At 37.9% G+C, this 20554-nt stretch overlaps 1 protein-coding gene across 2 annotated transcripts in view; it reads left to right on the top strand.

The window, feature by feature from the left end:
* Positions 1 to 20462, top strand: part of SMG1 (SMG1 nonsense mediated mRNA decay associated PI3K related kinase) — a 108771-nt gene extending 88309 nt beyond the window's left edge. For both annotated transcript variants that reach the window (XM_044234245.1, XM_044234246.1), the window contains 12 exons: positions 1745 to 1895; positions 2002 to 2191; positions 2364 to 2833; positions 4886 to 5023; positions 8352 to 8504; positions 9593 to 9772; positions 11044 to 11271; positions 11940 to 12151; positions 12314 to 12420; positions 13191 to 13370; positions 13454 to 13560; positions 15994 to 20462. In XM_044234245.1, the coding sequence (XP_044090180.1) occupies positions 1745 to 1895; positions 2002 to 2191; positions 2364 to 2833; positions 4886 to 5023; positions 8352 to 8504; positions 9593 to 9772; positions 11044 to 11271; positions 11940 to 12151; positions 12314 to 12420; positions 13191 to 13370; positions 13454 to 13560; positions 15994 to 16071 (2194 nt within the window). In that variant the 3' untranslated portion in view covers positions 16072 to 20462. The remainder of the gene's footprint in view (positions 1 to 1744; positions 1896 to 2001; positions 2192 to 2363; positions 2834 to 4885; positions 5024 to 8351; positions 8505 to 9592; positions 9773 to 11043; positions 11272 to 11939; positions 12152 to 12313; positions 12421 to 13190; positions 13371 to 13453; positions 13561 to 15993) is intronic.
* The last annotated feature ends 92 nt before the right edge of the window (positions 20463 to 20554 follow it).

Genomic DNA, 20554 nt, shown 5'->3' with positions numbered 1-20554 from the left:
TCTGGAACCTGCAAAGGTTGGGTGTTCCTCCAGCCATGCACTATGTCGCTGGCTAAGCTGTAAGCCCATTTATCTCTGGTGACTTAAGACTTCCTTTTTTGGCATTCTGGTATCAGATTTACTCCAGAAAGTGTAGTTGGGAGAGTAGAAATGGGTTGACCTACCATGCTTCTTCCCGTGAGAAAATTCAAAGAAAAGAAAGTAGAATAGTATAATGGACCTTCATTTTCCCATCTTTGGTAATTATCTGCACCTGCTTGAATTGTTTAAATTATTTTTCTTGTTTAAATTGTACCACCCTGGTTATTTTGAAGCCGGTATCTTTTCATTTTTAAATATTACAGGAAGTAGGTATGTCTAAAGTATAAACTTAGTTTTCTTAGTCCTGGTGCTGTTAGTTCACGCCAAAAGTTAACAATAATTCTTTAATGTTTTCTGTTACCTGCATTTAAAATTTTCCTATTTATGTTTCTTTGTAGTTGTTTCTCCATGCAGTTAAAAAAAAAAGTATAATTATTATAGCATAAACTGAATGTTAGCTAGATGGTGATTTAGATTATTTGCACAACAGCATTATCATTTAAATTGCTAGCATTATTTAAGACGTTACTCAATCTATACACCTTTCTTTCTCACTAAATTTCTGCCCTCATTTACTCCCTTCAATATCTAATTCAGATTCCTCTTACCCTCAAATGGACGATTACTTACTTTTCATGGATGATTTGGGTGACAAACTCCATGCTTGGTTCTGTTACATTTTGTTTGTACCTCGCTTTGGAGAAACTTGATCATCTTAAGAAAAAGTTGTATACCATCTTGTAGCTCTTTTTTCCATTAGAAATTGCTCTGGTTAGTCTTTTTAAATTCTCTTATTAGTTTTATAGTTATTTCTGTATGTGTGATAAAGTTGAAAATCTAGTTAACATTAGGAACCTGAACTGACACTAGTTGTAGGAATGCTGTTTTTGATTTTTTAGATGATGCACTTAAAATAGTGTCCAGATACACAAGCCACTGACTAAGCTTTTAGTTAATGATGATGTACAAGCTAAACTTCTGAAGACTTACACTCAAACTGTGCATTATTCAAAACCAGGCATCCTACACATGGCAGGCATCTGAGCTTATGGTCTGTAGTTGGCTTTGTCATGTATGTATGTGACAGTGTGAACATACTTGACAGTTTTTGCTAAGTCTTCCAGCTTTAGAATTGTATGATTCTTGACATTTATTGGGGGTTTGTATTATTTTATGTAAAGTGAGACTGTAATATCTTAAATAATTTTTAAAAAAATTGTCATAATTCAAGTTTAATCACATGAACAGTTACTAATACTGAATTGGAATCATTAACTTCACATTGTGATGGTATTACATGTCATTTTATCCTAACACCATTTTCTGCATGCAAAAAGATTTCTAGGGGTGCTTGGGTGGATCAGTCAGTTAAGGGTCTGGTTATTGATATCAGCTCAGGTAGTGATCTAGGGGTCCTGGGATCGAGCCCCATGTGGGGCCCTGCACTCAGCGGGGAGTTCTCTTGAGAATTCTGTCCCTCTCCCTCTGTTCCTCATCCCACTCTTGTGTTCTTTCTCTCTCTCAAATAAATAAAATAAACCTTTAAAAAAATGATTTATTTTCTGAATTGCATGCTAGCTGTGATTCTTGTTGACCTTTTGTATTCTCCCCCAAATTTATTACCCTTCAGTTAGGATTTTAATTCGTTTTTCTTTTTCTCTAGAATACTTCATGCTCAATATGGTGAATTAATCCAACCAAGAAATGGTTCAGTTGATGAAACACCGAAAATGTCAGCTGGCCAGATGCTTTTGGTAGCATTTGATGGCATGTTTGCCCAGGTTGAAACTGCTTTTGGCTTATTAGTTGAAAAGGTAAATACTGATTTTATGACTAAATAATGCATGTGTGGTAAAGTAGTTATTCACTGTGTGAAACGGGGAGAAATGAACTTTTTTTTTTTTTTTTTTTAAAACATAGTTAAACAAGATGGAAATTCCCATAGCTTGGCGAAAGATTGACATTATAAGGGAAGCCAGGAGTACCCAAGTCAATTTTTTTGATGACGATAATCACCGGCAGGTGCTAGAGGAGATTTTCTTTCTAAAAAGACTACAGACAATTAAGGAGTTCTTCAGGCTCTGTGGTACCTTTTCTAAAACTTTGTCAGGTAATCTTTCACATTTAAACATGCTGGATTTACTTGGGTAGAGCTTTGGAAGGGGCAGGATGTAGTGGGCTTAAGTTAATTGTGTGTTCATAAGGTCTTGTTTTTAAATAAGCATCATTATTACCTTATTTTACTTTGCATGAACTACTTCAAGAAAATTTTCCTTTTTTAGGATCGAGTTCACTTGAAGATCAGAATACTGTAAATGGACCTGTACAGATAGTCAATGTGAAAACCCTTTTTAGAAATTCTTGTTTCAGTGAAGACCAGATGGCCAAACCTATAAAGGCATTTACAGCTGACTTCGTGAGGCAGCTCTTGATTGGACTACCGAACCAAGCCCTGGGACTCACCCTCTGCAGTTTTATCAGTGCTCTGGGGGTAGACATTATTGCTCAAGTGGACGCAAAGGATTTTGGCGCTGAGAGCAAAGTTTCTGTTGATGATCTTTGTAAGAAAGCGGTGGAGCACAACATTCAGATTGGGAAGTTTTCTCAGTTGGTCATGAACAGGGCAACTGTGCTAGCAAGTTCCTATGATACTGCCTGGAAGAAGCATGACTTGGTGCGCAGGCTAGAAACCAGTATTTCTTCTTGTAAGACAAGCCTGCAGCGTGTTCAGCTGCATATTGCCATGTTTCAAGTAAGTATTTTTCCAATATCTTTTTTTTTTTTAATATTTTATTTGACAGAGAGAAATCACAAGTAGGCAGAGGCAGGCAGAGAGAGATAGAGGGAAGCAGGCTCCCTGCTGAGCAGAGAGCCCGATGCGGGACTCGATCCCAGGACCCTGAGATCATGACCTGAGCCGAAGGCAGCGGCTTAACCCACTGAGCCACCAGGCGCCCTCCAATATCTTTTTCTCCACGAAAGGAATTTGAAAACTGGGGGGGAATTAATATTAAACAATATAAAGAAAAAGTACTTAAACATCCTGAATTGTGCCAGCTCACAGCAAAGCCAGCTTTTTGGCATTTTGGTATTTCCTTATAGTTTTTCTTGTTTCTGTTCTATGTAGTTGAGAATATATATATATATTTGAGAAATATTTGAGGATAAATATAATTGAGAATAAATAAATTTGAGAATAAAATATTCTCAAAAAATACATATATGTTAAAAAAATACATATATGTGTGTGTGTATTTTTTGAGATTATTTTGTGTTTATACTCTGCAACCTCTAACTTTGTTTCTGTCAGTGTTGTATGGTAGGTATTATCTGTATCGTTAAGTATTACTTGTAAATATAATTTCTCATGTTTGAATTTATTCATTATGTGAATATACCTCCTATATTATTTAACACATAATTAAGATTGTTTCTAAAATGACTTCTGTTTCTCCAGTGCCCTAATGATGTGATAACAGCTTTGTGCAATGAGTCTGTCATCATTTGGAATTTGTTTTTAGAGGCCTGTTTTTGTCCTTGATTATATAGGGGGCAGTATGACAACATGGGCTTTGAGGGTGAGATGGATTTGGATTCAGTTATAGGAACTTGAGTTTACTCCTCCCTGAGGTGGGGACCATGTCTCTTACCAAGGTAGAGGATAATGAGGGTTAAAAATAATTTTATATAAGACACTAAGCACAGTATAAATTATAGCTCTTTTTATTCTTTCTCTTCTTTATTTCATTATAGGCTTCAATATTGTTTGTAGCTTCAGACAGGTTGTGTAACTCATGGAGTAATATTTGGGGCTGTGTTTTCCTAGGATCTCTTTTGGCACAACAGTGGTTACTTTGTATTATTTATGTTGAAGCTGCTTCCTAAAGGTGGAGTTGGTGGCTTCAGCTTGGTGCATGGAATCAGCATATTTCCTTCTCTTCGCAGTTTTATCATGAGCTGGTTTTTTTAGCTCATAAATTAAGAAAAGTAATTTATTCACATTTTGAAATTGTATTTATTATATATTGTCTTTCTAGTACATTGGAATCTTTTTGTATTTTTTCTTCTAAAAAATGTAATGTTGAACATTTTACTTATACATTCTGGAGTTTATTTCCTTAAAAAATTGACAAATGTATAGAAAATATTGTTAAAAATCCTTAAAATTTTGTTTGTCTGAACAAATCCTCATCATTTTAAGCCCTAAATACAATGTATTACTTTTAAATTATAGACCAAAGGTCTCTTGGGCCTTCTGGGGCCTCCCTTAAAAGATACAATATGGCTCGATCCTCTGTGAGCAGTTGCCTGCTTTCTGCAACTTCAGGGTTTTCTGGGGGAATTCTTTGTTCTGTGACTGCTGCCATCATTTCTTTTAATCACTTGTTTAGCCACATGCTGGACAGTTTTCACCACCCACTGTCCCCTCATGCCTTTTCCAGCCTCTTAGCTAGAGATATTTCTTGGGGGAGGGAGTTGTATACTAGACTTTTATATAGACTTGGAGACATAGACTTGGAAACATTTTCAGAATTACTACTTAGATGTTGCTTTTCACTGATTCAAGACATTTATCAGCCATTCTCTACATTAGGAAATTTTTCACCTGGTTGTGATTCTTTTGAAATGTTTCTCCAGTTACAGTTCTTTGTCTACCTCACTTTGTAGCAGCTGGGCTTTTTTTTTCTTTTCCCCCAGTCCTAATTTGCACCTCCCCTCCCTTTATCTAAGGGTTTTTTTTTGTTGTTGTTGTTGTTGTTTTTAACCCCTGCTGATTCTACTACATTGACTTTTCTTTGAACAGTGGCAGCATGAAGACCTCCTTATCAATAGACCACAAGCCATGTCAGTCACACCTCCCCCTCGGTCTGCCATCCTAACCAGCATGAAAAAGAAACTCCATACTCTGAGCCAAATTGAAACTTCAATTGCAACAGTTCAGGTGTGTTTTGCCAGACCTTATTTGCAGCAGATTCACTTTCAGAAATAACCTATGCTGTGGTGCGGTGTTCACTGTCTACATGTCTGTCCTTGGATGCTAAGCCACAGGGACATTTTCTTTTTGCACTTTTATTTGTAATTTGTATCTTTTTTTCTTACTCTCCAAAGTAACCAAATCTTATGGTAGCAGTGTATTAGAGACATACTAAATATTTAGTATGGAATTAGAGACATACTAAATATTTCAGGTTTTTAATGGATTTGATGATCGCTCTGCCTTTATATGTTCTGGGAACCTTGGTAATTAGAAAAACTTGAATATTTAATTTGTTTTCTGAAGACATATAGCAATTATATCTGGCTTATTATTCTTATCTTAAAAGCTTAGGCTTTTTTTTTTTTTTTCCTTTTTGATGAGTGTGTGCAAGTGTGTCCCCATGAGTAGGAGAGAAATCTTATGCAGGCTTTACTCTCAGCATGGATCCTGACTCAGGCTCTGTCTCACAACTTTGAGATCATGACCTGAGCCGAAATCAAGTATTGGACGCTGAACTGACTGAGCCACCAAGGCACCCAGCTTAGGCATTTCTTATGTGTAGTTAATGATATTTTAGGATGTCAAAGGCAATAGAATGTTTTCCTGACTGCTATTATTGAGTACCATTTCTGCCTAATAGTTCATCTCACCTCCCTCTTTAAAATAAGAAACAGGTCTTGATAATGGTTACATATATCTATATTGTGTCTCCTTATATTTTATGTACTCAATAGTAACTGACATTTTTCTGTTCCTTTTACAAATTAATTTTTATAAAATCAAATAAAATCGTTTCTGTAGTTTTTTTATCTTTTTTTTTTTTTTAAGGATTTTGTTTATTTGGCAGAGAGAGAGCATAGCAGGGGCAGCAGCAGGCTCATCAAGCAGAGTTTGTTTTGTTTTGTTTTGTTTTTTAAAGCTCATAAAACTAAAAAATCGAGTCTTGATGTGGGGCTCCATCTCAGGACCCTGGGATCATGACATGAGCTGAAGGCAAATGTTTTAACAACTGAGCCACCCAGGCACCCCAGTTTTTTAACATTTTTAAAAAATTTTAAAAAATTTATATATATATTTTTATTATTTATTTACTTGACAGAGAGATGACAAGCAGACAGAGAGGCAGGCAGAGAGAGAGGAGGAAGCAGGCTCCCTGCTGAGCAGAGAGCCCGATGCGGGGCTCGATCCCAGGACCCTGAGATCATGACCTGAGCCGAAGGCAGCGGCTTAACCCACTGAGCCACACAGGCGCCCCCAGTTTTTTAACATTTTTAATGAAGCTTTTCTGGAGCTTGCTTCTTTGAAGATTGTATAATACTTTTTTCCTATGTATATTAGACCTAGTTTTCAATTTTGGAGAATGAATACCTGTCCTTTCTGATTTTAGAGGTATGTTTCTGTGAGAGAAGGAGGGAGAGAAGCAGCACAGGAAAGATAGAGGATGTGAATTCTCCCATCTGAAGTGTTGAATAAATAATGAAATAACTTTGTTATATAAAACCTTCCTTATCATGGTAATGTGGATAGATTTTTACTGTTACTTACAAACTTTTTGAATTTGGGAGAATATGATTTTCGTCTTTCATAATTAAAAACATAAATGGATTTTTAAAGTAAGTTTTTTATTTTCTTTAAAAGAATTATTTGTTTACTTAATTATTAAAGATTTTATTTTGTTTGACAGACAGCTAGAAGGGAAACACAAGGGGTGGGGGAGAGCAAGAAGTGAGCTGGACTTGGGGCTCGATCCCGGACCTTGGGATCCTGACCTGAGCCAAAGGCAGATGCTTAACAACTGAGCCACCCAGGTGCCCCAAGTTTTTTATTTAATCCTGGTGAGTTAATATACAGGGTTATGTTAGTTTCCAGTTTACAGCATAGTGATTCAGTAGTGCTGGGTATGCCTCGGTGCGCTTTGCAGTAAGTGTGCTCATTAATCCCTGTGTCTCTTTCACCCTTCGCCTACCCACCTCCCCTCTGGTAACCAGCAGTTCAAAGTTAAGAGTCTGTTTCTTGGTTTGTCTCTCGCTCTCTTTTTCCCCCTTGGATCATTTGTTTTGTTTCTCAAATTTCATATATGAGTGAAATCATAAATTTGTCTTTCTCTGAGTGACTTATTTCACTTAGAATTATTCTATCTCCATCCATGTTGTTGCAAATGGTAAATGGGTTTTCTTATAGATAGCACATAAGAGCTTTAAGGAATTTGTAGCAGGCTTTTTTTTTTTTTTTTTTAAGATTTTATTTATTTATTTGACAGGGAGAGGCATAGCGAGAGAGGGAACACAAGCTGGGGGAGTGGGAGAGGGAGAAGCAAGCTTCCTGCTGAGCAGGAAGCCGGATGTCGGGCTCGATCCCAGGACCCTGGGATCATGACCTGAGCCAAAGGCAGCTGCCTAACGACTGAGCCACCCAGGCGTTTCATTTTAAAGACTGCTTTATTTTAAAAAAATCTTGGGGCACTCGGATGGCTCATTTGGTTGAGCGTCCAGCTCTTGGCTTGGGCTCAGGTTGTGATCTCGTGGGTCATGGGGTTGGGCCCTATATCCGGGGTCTGTGCTCAGTGGGGAGTCTGCTTGAAAGATTCTTGCCTCAGCCCCTCCCTCCACTCTCTCACTCTTTCTCAGAAGTAAATACGTGGATCCTTAAAAAAATTTTAAATCTTGAAAGCCAGTTCATACCTTCCCAGACATATTGAGCCTTAAATATTCTAAATGAAATAAAGTTTAATTCCAGTAGATGTGTGTTAAAAATGATTTCTGAATTATGTATGTTCCGGGGTGCCTGGATTGCTCAGTTTTTAAGCATCTGCCTTCGGCTTAGGTCATGATCCTGGGGTCTTGGGATGGAGCCCCTCATTGGGCTCTCTGCTCAGTTGGAAGGCCTGCTTCTCTCTCTCCTACTCCTCCTGCTTGTGTCCATCCCCCCTCCCCACCGTAAATAAATAATTAAAGTCTTTTTTTTTTTTTTTTAAGATTTTATTTATTTATTTGATAGAGATCACAAGCAGGCAGAGAGGCAGGCAGAGAGAGAGAGAGGAGGAAGCAGGCTCCTCGCTGAGCAGAGAGCCCAATGCGGGGCTCGATTCCAGGACCCTGAGATCATGACCTGAGCCGAAGGCAGAGGTTTAAGCCACTGAGCCACCCAGGTGCCCCAATAAATAAAGTCTTAAAAAAAACAAATTATGTATATACCATCCTGCTTCTTTTGAATTTCTCTTGTATTTGTATAAAATGCTCACCAGGAATTGGAGAGAGTCAAATATTCACTGAGATTCTGCTGGCTTTTATAGGAGAAACTAGCAGCCCTTGAAGCAAGTATTGAACAGCGACTCAAGTGGGCAGGTGGTGCCAACCCTGCACTGGCACCTGTACTGCAGGATTTTGAAGCAACAATAGCCGAAAGAAGAAATCTTGTCCTTAAAGAGAGCCAAAGAGCAAGCCAGGTATTGCAGCCCATGTGCGCCATCCTTGTTATGAGAGTTACAGGATTCTGTAACCGATTGGAGGTTACATGTGGAATAACTAGGGGTACCTCGAGAGTCTACCCTCTAGTTCACAATACTGGGAAGAGGGACTGATAGGCCTTGGTGGGAAGGGCATCCCTTCAGCTGAGCTCACAGCCGATTATTTCCCTAGACCTTTACTTCCTCCTAGCAAAATACAAAGTGGATTTAGCCTCTTTTGGAAAATACGGAGTTTAATTCCATATTTGCCTGCGGTTCTCTTTATGCAACTGTGGTGATTCTGTGGCAATAAAATGCGTTTATGACCTTGTTTTCTGCCAGAGATTGTGGATTTACATCTTTATGATTGGGGGAAGGGGACAGAAGTTTAAAAAAAATTTTTTTTTAAGGTAATTTTCAGTGAGGTATAAAATTAGACTAATACAGTAATTTCCATATCTTCATAGCCAATTAAAATCTAGTGATTATCAACTTAAGTCCCACTTTATTTCCTCTATACTTCCTATCCCTCCTCTCCGTCCCATTTTTAATGAAACCCCAAATATTTTTTTATCTATAAATATTTCAGTGTGTATGAAAGTGAGAACTATTTACATAATCACAGTAGTATTGTCATACCTTGAAAGATGTGCATTATATTGTCAAATGTATGTCTAGTTAGTATTTTCTGATCTTTATTGTAAAATTAGGCAAGAGTAGAAGCAGAAGGGCAACATTGCAAATTGAAATTTGTACACAGCACAAATGAACTGCAGCTGAATATGGTAACGGTTTTATTATGAAGTAAATTTTCTGTGTGAAAGCAAACATGTAGAAGATACTTTTACATAATTGTACTTAAGTGCTTTTAACCATCTCACACCTAATGACATCAACCAAAACAAGGTGCATTTATTCATAGGCTTTTTCAGGATTACACCTATTTCCCAAAAGAGTCATTTATACATATTTTAGGACCATTGTGGTCTTGAATTCTGGAAATGAATAGGTAGTATTTTTTCATGTCAAATTAACATTGCTTTTCCTCCCTTATGTTGATGGTCCCATTCCTCTTTGCTTTTCCATAGGTCACTTTCCTCTGCAGCAATATCATTCATTTTGAAAGTTTACGAACTAGAACTGCAGAAGCCTTAAACCTGGATGCGGCATTATTTGAACTAATCAAACGATGTCAGCAAATGTGTTCATTTGCATCACAGTTTAACAGTTCAGTCTCTGAGTTAGAGCTTCGTCTGTTACAGAGAGTGGTGAGTCTTGAATCTTGGTGTTGCAGTAAAGAGACTTGTTGATGAAAATCACAAGGCCAGGGTTATGCCCTAAAAGTAAATATATTCACTCAGTTTACACTTGTGCAGTGTGTGTGCTGTATATAAAATATTGTTATTATAAGGGATTTATTTTATTTCATTTTTTTAAAAGATTTTATTATTTATTTGAGAGACAGAGATAGTGACAGAGAGCACAACCAGGGAAGAAAGGGAGAAGCTCCCTATCAAGCAGGGAGCCTGACATGGGGCTCGATCCCAGGACTCTGGGATCATGACCTAAGCCAAAGGCAGACGCTTAATCAACTGAGGCACCAGGCGCCCCTGTTATAAGGGATCTAATGATTAACTCTAGGGGCACCTGGGGTGGCTTGTTGGGTGGAGCATGTGACTCTTGATCTTTGGGTTGTGAATTTGAGCCCCACACTGGATGTAGAGTGCTAGTTGAAGTTGAATGCTGGACAGAGGAGTTAAGTCCAGAAATAGCACGTTGATAAATTTGGTGTTTATATTTTATGGGAAGGTTTTAGGCTGTGTATTAATTAGGAAGCTCTGGTGTTTTTGTTTGTTTTTTTAAGATTTTACCTATTTATTTGACAGAATGAGAGCGGGAGAACAGAAGCAGGGGGAGTGGGAGAGGGTGAAGCAGGCTTCCTGGTGAGCAGGAGCCCGAAGCGGGGCTCGATCCCAGGACCCTGGGATCATGACCCAAGCTGAAGGCAGACACTTAACAGCTAAGCCACCCAGGCCCTCCTCTGGTGTCTTTTTTTAAAAGATTTTATTTATTTATTTAACAGAGAGATCACAAGGAGGCAGAGATGCAGGCAGAAGTGGGGGGTGGGAAGCAGGCTCCATGCTGAGAGAGAGCCTGATCCTAGACCTGAGATCATGAGCTGAGCCAAAGGCAGAGGCTTTAACCCACTGAGCCACCCAGGCGCCCTCCTCTGGTATCTTTTTAAAGAGTGATTTACGCTGGGTTTAGAGTCCTAGATACAGGTCATCTTTGTTATTCTAAGTATATTTTTTATGTCTTAAGTTTTAAGCATTTATTTCCTGTATGATAATGCAGAAAAGTTAAAAATCTTAATCTGTATCTCATAGATTATTAAATTAAGTAGTGTTATTTACATAATTAGTTCATGATTTAGCAAATGAGGCTCTTTGTGTCAGTTTGAGTTACTAATACCTTTTGATGGTGATGATAAACGTTATTCCATCTGATACTTCAATCAAACAATGCTTGTTCTGTTTAGGACACCAGTCTTGAACATCCTATTGGCAGCTCTGAATGGCTTTTGTCAGCACACAAACAATTGACCCAGGATATGTCCACTCAGAGGGCAATTCAGACAGAAAAGGAGCAGCAGATAGAAACAGTCTGTGAAACAATTCAGAATCTGGTTGATAATATAAAGACTGTGCTCACTGGTCATAACCGGCAACTTGGAGATGTCAAACATCTCCTAAAAGCAATGGCTAAGGTAAGACTAATTCCACTGACACACAGTTAACTCCCTCCTTTCATAAAATTATAGTACATAAAAATATGTATAGTTGTATTTGGGATAATAATGGTACAAACAAAAACAGCATCTCTCAGATCACATCTTCCAGTTTGTAATTGAGTTAATTTGTGTTTCTATGGACTTTTTTTTTTCTTTTTAAGTCCGGTTGTAGTATTGTGATTTTGTACCCAGAGAAACTGTGGGATAAAGAGATTGATTCACCCAAAGTCCTATAACTTAACAATAGAGCTGAAACTTGAATGTAGTAGCCTCAGAGTGTTCCAATCTCCCCCCACATCTTTTCCTCCTCCTAACTCTTATTCCTAAGCTCATATGAGTTTGCCTCCAAAATGAATGAGATATTCTCTCTTCCCTCTAGTGTCCTACGTAATCTGCATAGTAAGGAGACTGAGCCCCCAGAAAAGGCTAAATAATAGTAGATCATTTAACTCGGGGGGTTGTTTTTACTTGGAGTTTTTATTTTTTACTGGAAATAAGATTCCTGTAGAAAAAGGTAAAATGTAATTTACAGATTAAGCACATATTTGAACAACATTTATTACATATTATTCAAAATTTTACTCTCAACGAGTTATAGTTGAAACGAATACCATTTCTCTTACTCACTGCAATATTGATTCTAGGATGAAGAAGCTGCTCTGGCAGATGGTGAAGATGTTCCCTATGAGAATAGTGTTAGGCAATTCTTAGGTGAATATAAATCATGGCAAGACAACATTCAGACGGTGCTCTTTACATTAGTCCAGGCTATGGGTCAGGTTCGAAGTCAAGAACACGTTGAAATGCTCCAGGAAATAACTCCCACGTTGAAAGAACTGAAAACTCAAAGTCAGAGGTAAGAATGCCTTCTAACCTAAATTTGAAATGTAGTCAAAACATAAAACGTGGTACAGTAAGTTTTGTTTGATTCATCTAATTTTTTTTAGTTTTGTTCATATTTATAAGCAGTTACCTGGTGAAACATTTCACAAATAAGCTATTTTATTTTGTATTTCAGTATCTATAATAATTTAGTGGGTTTTGCATCACCCTTAGTCACCGATGCAACAAATGAGTGTTCGAGTCCAACGTCATCTGCTACTTATCAGCCATCCTTTGCTGCAGGTAAGAGTTTTATACTTCAAAAAAAAATCCCGAATCGTGATCTGTTAATAATCTACACATTGACACTAAGATGTTTAATTATACTTTAAGTGTCTAATATGTTTGTAGTCAGCACCTTTTTAAAGAGTTTTCTTAAACTCTGTCACAACTCAAATGGAACACATTTTGGTTTAATTTTAAAAGTAGAAATATCTAGTGTTTAAATCCTCTTTAAATAATTTATGAACATAAAATAAATGCTTGGGTAAAATTTTTTAAAAATGGGAAAATTTGTGGCTTCATTCCAGTTGGAGGTTAAAATCATTACATATCTGTTGGGCTCGTGTGTATGTTTGCACACACACATGCACAAATTGGGATCATTCAGTGAATGCAATTCTTCTTGCCTTTTCCCATTTAATATTGGGAGTTTCCTTGTCATCAAACAGTCTTAAAAAAATGACTTAATGCCCCAGTTTTAGTATGTCATTCTCTGTCTCTACCATATTAATCCCACATTCTTGGACAATTAATATATTTATAGTTTTTTGATGTCACAACAAGCAGTGAGCATCATTGTACAAATTTGTGTTTGAATGTGTAATTCTTTAGGTTGTGCTTTTAGGGCAGTGTCTATTTCAAGGAATAAGGACTTGAAGGTTGTAAAATCATACTTATTTTCATGGCTCTACATTTGTAGTTGATGTTTGAGAGAGCACTGCCCTGCCCTCTCCTCTTTGTCTCCATCTTCTGTTTACGTGTGAATTGAGCTACCCACTCTTCCTCTGTAGCAGTCCGGAGCAACACTGGCCAGAAGACTCAGCCCGATGTCATGTCACAGAATGCTAGAAAGCTGATTCAGAAAAATCTTGCCACATCAGCAGATACTCCACCAAGCGCCATCCCAGGAACTGGCAAGAGTGTTGCTTGTAGTCCTAAAAAGGCCGTCAGAGACCCTAAAACAGGGAAAGGTAATAAGTTAGAATAAGGATGCATGAAATATTTATACAGAGTGGTGGTTTGGCTTACATATAAACTTTCCTTTGCTTTGTAGCTGTACAAGAGAGAAACTCCTATGCAGTGAGTGTGTGGAAGAGGGTGAAAGCCAAGCTAGAGGGCCGCGATGTTGATCCTAATAGAAGGATGTCAGTTGCTGAACAGGTGACCATTTTTTAAACTTGCTCTATCCATTTTAATGCTGCTGAACAGTACAGGCTTAAAGATACTCTCACCAGTATCCTTGGTGTTCATCAAGAAATAAGGAACTGACGTTTATTTTCAGAATTCAGAAGATTTTGAGTAATGGTGGCTCTGGAGTTGTCACATAGTCACTGTTTTATTCTGATTCTGTCCTTTTAGCACATTTCCTTTCTCCCCATCCCTCTTCTAACAGAAATTTAAGGTGTGACTTCACCCACTCTCTCTACCCCACCAGAGAGCAGTTAATCTGCATTTTAAAGAGGACTATCTGAAGGTTTCCAGCTAAACCAGGGTGAGGTTTTGGGTGCAGGAATAGTATCTATAAAGCGTTCGGGGGTGTCAGTTTTCTGAAGTCATTACTCTGAAATTTTTTCATTAGTGTCATTAAAATTGTACATATAAATTTGGGAATGAAAATCCACCCCCTGCCCTGGCAGTTTATTTGGAAATTTTTAAACCTACAGAAATGTAGGAATGCTCATGTACTCTTTACCTCGATTTAGTAAACCAGTTGTTTTCCTACTTTTGCTTCATCTTTCTGTGTATTGTGTATGCATACACCGTTTTTTAGAGCCATTTGAGATTTGCAGACACAATACTTAATGCTTAAATACTTCAATATATGTCTCCTAAACAAAACATCATTATCAGCTCAGGAAACTCACCATTGATGTTAACATTCACTGTTACCTCACATGCAGTCCATATTCAGATTTCTCCAGTTATCCCAAACTGGCCTATATTGCTTAGCCCTTCTCTTGTTAATCCCCTACCGCCCTCCTCCACAACAAGATCTAGTCAAGGCTCATCTTGCATTTCATATATGCTTGTTCTACTTTTACTTGTCTTTAATGTCTGAACAGTTCCTGAGCATTTTCTCTATTTTTCCTTTTATGACATGGACCTTTTTGATGTTTTCAGACCAGTCATTGTGTAGAATGTAGCTGACTGTGTATTTGATATTTTCCTCATTATTAGATTCAGAATCAACATCTTTGGCAGGAATACTACGTCAGTGATGTGTCTTTGTGTGTGCCATCTTTTGTGTTATTAAGTTAGGTTCTTTGGTCAAGGGTAGTATTCCCCTGAATTCTCCTTTACTGATGTACCTTTTCTTCTGTGGGGTAAAAATTTGAGACTATCTTATTTCTAATGTTTTGACATCTACAATTCAGTTTTAACATCAGCAAGAAAAGATCCTTTTTATATTTTAAATGATTGTTACATTGCTCTGTATGACCTAAAACTCTTCCTGGTCAAACAAATTAATTTCCTTAGAAATTGTTAGGTTTGGGGGAAAAAAAACACACAGGTAATAATGACTCAGGGGTATCTTTGTTTTCAGTTAGGTTAATGACTTGTGTACTTTCAGGATGGTCCATCTATTTTTTTTTTTTTTTAAGACTGCATTCGTTTATTTGGCAGAGAGAGATCACAAGTAGGCAGAGAGCCAGGTAGAGAGGGCGAAGCAGGCTCCCTGCCGAGTAGAGAGCCTGATGAGGGGCTCAATCCCAGGCCCCTGAGACCATGACCTGAGCCGAAGGCAGAGGCCCTAACCCACTGAGCCACCCAGGCACCCCCCCCCTTTTTTTTAAGATTTTATTTATTTGAAAGAGAGAGCTTACATGAACTGGGGAGGGGTACATGGAGAGGGAGAAGCAGACTCCCCGCTGAGCAGGACACAGGGCTCCATCCCAGAATGATGGGATCATGACCTGAGCCAAAGGCAGGTGTTCTTAATCAACTGAGCCATCAGGCAGGCACTCCATGACTGTCTGTCTTAAGCTGTCTGTTTGATGGATGCTTGGCTATGGTGCTTATTATTGTTTCAGTCATTAAATTTTATATGAAGGAGAGCAGGAGTGGGGTAAGTATAAAGATCTTGGTGCACAACTTTGGTATAAGTCATCATTCAGCAGCTGTATATGGAGAATTTAGCATACATTTGGGCCCTCTGGATTCTTTGGATGTAGAGATGGTTGTATCTCTTACTATAAAAGAAAATTTAGCGGAGTCAGAATCAATAGACATTTGTTGAGCACCTGTGTTTCAGAATCTGCCGTGCACTTCTTTTTACACTGTTTAAGCATTTACTTAGTGACTTCATGTGTTTAACCCCAAGAGCACCTGTGGGGTCAGTGGGAGCTCTGTCTTCATCTAAGGATTTATAAGGCTCAAAGGGGTTGTAACTTTTCCAAGACACACATCTTGTACATAATTGTGTGGAATTAGGAGGGAAGCTCAGGTTACTTAACATTTCCACCATAACAACTACACATCCTTTGGGTAATTAATCTGGGTGATTAGAAACTTAATCTTAAACAACTCCTAGAACTCATATATGTTCTTTGAAGTTCTGAGTGGTTTAAAATATTCTCCTGCCTACTTTTACAGGTTGACTATGTCATTAAGGAAGCAACTAATCTAGATAACTTGGCTCAGCTGTATGAAGGTTGGACAGCCTGGGTATGAATGGTGAGACAGTAGATGAGTCTGGTTAAGCGAGGTCAGACATCCACCAGAATCAACTCAGCCTCAGGCATCCAAAGCCACACCACAGTCGGTGGTGATGCAACTGGGGGCTTACTCTGAGGAACCCTAGGAAATCTCGGTGCGCTAGGAAGTGAATCCTGCAGGACAGCTGCACTCAGGGATACGCCCAACACCATGGCCTGCAACCCCAGGGTCAAGGGTGAAAGAAAGAAAGCTCACCGCCTGAACATGGAGATTGTCTTTCTGCCACAGAACAGCTGCAAACGTGTCAGGAGGTTAGCTGCAGAAAGAAATCGGGATGCTGCGGAGCACAGAGTGATTTGGAACTCCATTCCACCTGACCCTGTGTGTACAATCCAGGAAAAAACAAACCCCGCTCAGAAACAGAGAAAACTGGGGCCGCGAAGAAATCACAGCCAAGGAAGATTTGATGCATTCAGATTCTCGTGTAACACTTGTTGCTTGGCAACAGTACTGGTTGGGTTGACCAGTAGGTACAAAAAGGCTATGCGATAAGAATTTCAGAAATGGACTGGAAAAGGAGAGCTATGTAACAGACACACTACATTGGAAGAACTTACTTCTGAAATGAAGGGAAAAAAAAACTACCCATCATCCTCCTCCCCCATCCCATACCATCTACCCATTCCCCTTTTACCTGATCTAGTAGATTAGCCATCTTTCTAATTTACTTTTATTTCAATCCTTATATTTCATATGCCTCCATCTCGATGTTGTTAACGTAACAACTTATATTTGGAGTGACAAACAAATTTCTCCAGAACAACTGAAAACATGGAAAATTCAAGGATTGTTTAAAGGTGTGATGATCACATACAAAATATAATTCTGGTTATTTAAGTCATTTCTGTGATTCTATCATGTACAGTTTCCAGAATTGTCACTGTGCATTCAAAAGTAATGAATCTAACAGACATTTGATTTAATGTCTCCCCTTTGCTTATAGTGTGCATTTTTGGGAGGTCATTCAAATTTTCCCTCTTCTGCGATTGCTGTAGTTTCTTTCATAGAAAGTAGCTAATCCAATGTAATCTTACCTTTTTAAAAACCAGGATAGAGTACTATTAGAGTTTTACATTGTTGATGAGAGATTAACAATAAAGTGATGTTCTGGTGGAGGTAGAGTGAGATGTTTTTTAATTGTTTTCTCATTTAATACTTTTAATTTACACTTTGTAAATTAAAAGTGCTTTGGTTTACCTGGCATTTTAGGACATGTACATGAAACATCAGCAAAAATGAGAACCACCACCGTCTTTTCTGGAGTTCAGTTTTTAGTCTGTGAAGTACTTTACTTTTTGCACAATTTTAACAGTTGCTGTGAATTCATGATCAAGGTTTCCTTAAATTTAGTATTGCACTTCAGTACTGTAAGCTGAATTGTTGATCCAAAATAAAAATCCAGACTAGAATAGGATTTGTAAAATCACGTGTCAACACAGAGTAGAACACAAAATCTTGATTGAGTACCTTTTTTCTGCATTTTAGAGGTTAGGACTGTGATCATTTGTGGTTGCCAATCTTCACAGACAAACTTGAAGGGTATTAAGGAAAGATTCCACATAGCTCTGGCCTTTTCTGTATTCTGATTGCCACATTAATCTATAATCTTAACATACCCATGAGAGAATGCATCTCTGTGCTTTTCTAATACTTAGGCAAGTAGTGCAAGAAAGGTGGTATTTTCAAATACCCAGATGTTTAATAGCAAGTTAAGGAACCTAGTGCATCAAATTTTATTTTCTCCATTCATTTGAACCTTATTTTCACAATCAAAACAACCTATCTGGAATAATAATGCCATATCGTGTTATGCACGCTGCTTTATTTCCTGGAGGCTGTGTGGGAGCTACTGCACTTACCACTTGATTACCTCTGCTCTCTCAAAAGTAAAGTCTTTTTCAGCAACATTATTGTCAGAGGAAGAAACTTTTATCACAGTGATAAAACAAGTTCACACTAGTTTGTCCCTACAGGTAGTATTCAGAAATTGCTTTTTCTTTGGTAAAGAAGATAAATGAAATAGGGTGAATTTTATTGCCTGTGAATTTCAGGCCTCAGAGGTATCTGGCACCTTATCCGAGCAAAAACAAAACAGCTTTATATCAAAAACCTGTGCCTCTGGTAAATTATCCATCACTTTTATTTCAAAATGGTCCCTCAGAGAACAGTGTGGCATGTACATGTTTGGTTGTGGGGCAGATGTAACTGAGGACTTGAAAGCTTGCTCTTTACTGCACTCTGGACAGTAAGACCCCAGTCCGTGCAGTCTGGCTTCCTCTGGGAAGTCATTCTGCTGAGCAGCCTTGGCTTTTTGAACAGTTATAAGCAAACTCCACAGATGTAATCACTGGTGAAATTCAACCCTGGTGATAGAGCAGATTGAGAAAACAGGGCTATATTTGGGGTATTATCTTGTAAAATACAGTTTGGAGTGCTTTCGTTAGTCATACATTTTTGATGATACAAAACACCTGTGGAAAACCAGGGATCTGCTCTTCTCATCTCTCTCTCTCTCTCTCTCTCTCTAAGATTCAGGGGGTATAGAATAACCTACAACCTCTTCAATTCAGAGTACCCTTGGAAATTGAAGTTTATCTTAAGTGTTTTGTTGTCTTTGATTTTCTAAAATTGCTTCAATTTTATTTGGTATCTCTACAGAGCTGTGGAGGCTTAGTTGGTTTATGGAGCTGTGTGTATTTCTTAGTTTTTCTTTGGTGTGTCTTGCAGGATCTCATTCTTTCTGGTCATGAGTTGTTAACATAATTTGCTAGATGATTATGAACATTCTTTTGTGTCTGGCACTTGTGAGTTTTGAACTATGTGAGATTTCTGTGTGTGAATTGATAATCAAGCTCTTGATCTACTTCCCTACATTGTTTTTTTAGAGCCCAAACCCCAGGTTCAGGGTGAGGGTTTGTGTCACAAAGAAAAACTTCCATCACTTCTGCCCTTAACACTTGCCACTATTACCTAAGCTTAGTATGTAGTTTTCTTAATATTGTCTATATTTGGTATTATCTGCATTGTTTTTGTTTGTGGTTGTTCTGATGTGTGACATTTAAGGAAAGAGCCATTAAAAAATGCCGAGCAGGGCAATGCAAGTACAGCCAAATATTAGAGTTGATGTGCAATCTTAGGTCCTTTTAAATCTGGGGTATTATAGGCAGTACTTTAAATTGAAAAGTCTTCCTGGCCTATTATCCTCCACATATTTGTAATTACTCTGGGGGCTTACCTGTTTTGGCAGTACTAAAAATCAAAGGAGCTGGTTCTTCTTTTCTCTTAATTCTTTTCATATTAAAGGAAGCACCTACAGTTAGCCTGTTAGTCCTATTCATACACATCAAAAATCAGTGACTGCTTTACTCTTAGCACACGTACATTTGTTTTAGACAAAATTAGATGTGAAAACCAGTGACCTTTCATTCTCTATCTTGGGCTTGCGAAATGTAATTTAGAGCTATAAGTCTGCCTCCTTAAATCAAGGAGGCAAACTTCTAGTAATGTAAGGGTCACTTAAGGTAGATTTTGTTTTCAATATATGGATTAGGAACATTCCTTCAGTGGAGGAAACTAGCGTTACAAATTTTTCCAAACATTGCAGAAGGGGAAATCTACTGTATTATGAACCTCTTAAGGATTTGTTGCACTTTTCCTGCTTTTTAGGCCTGGGTAACAGTGTCACCATCCCTTTTTTTTCAAAAGGGCAGTGGACTCCAAGAAACTTTAAAGGTTCAGGGGTTAGTTGTATAATGGGAACCCCTTGAAGTCCCTTGTTTTCTATGGGAATTTGGGCTTACTAGGGAAAAGCTGTTTGTTGTGCTAATGTAAAACTGTCATACAATTAGTTTGATTTTTTTTAAAGATGGGAAACTCAAGGAATTGCATGTTCTGAAATGCAGGCTTGTAGAATGTTTTTCCTTCAAAACAGGCTGATTTTATTTTCCTGGCAGTCCAAGTTTCAGCTCCTATCTAAAGTTCTTGTGTCAGTTTATTTTCTGGTTTAAATTTCTCTTATATTTCCACCTGTAATGTCAGTGGCAGTATCATACTTCACTTGTTAATTTACCATTATAAGAGCAAATTTAGTTGAACTGAATCTTCCTTGTCCTAGTAACATTGTATAAATAAAGTGGCATCTCTGTACAAAAGGTTGTAATGCCTCCCGATGGATATAATTTTGTGATTGTATTTAAAAGTTGAATAAATCACACCAGCTTCCTGAAAATGTTCATATTGCATCTTTTGGAAAACAAAAATACATGCCTACTTTGTGCATATTTGCATTAACACAGCAAAGATTGTATGAAATACATTTTTCAGAAAATAAAGTCTTAAAAGACGTAGCATTTAAGCTCTGAATTTATTGGTCGAAGTAATATTGGTTCCAGAAAACTTGCTTTTGGAATATGGGTAGAGTTCTTTTTTTTTTTTTTTT

This window comes from Neovison vison, chromosome 14, assembly GCF_020171115.1.
Source record: "Neovison vison isolate M4711 chromosome 14, ASM_NN_V1, whole genome shotgun sequence".
In the NCBI taxonomy this organism is placed as follows: Eukaryota; Metazoa; Chordata; class Mammalia; order Carnivora; family Mustelidae; genus Neogale; species Neogale vison.
Note: the sequence above shows the minus strand (reverse complement) of the source record. Positions and strands in the feature narration are given on the sequence as shown.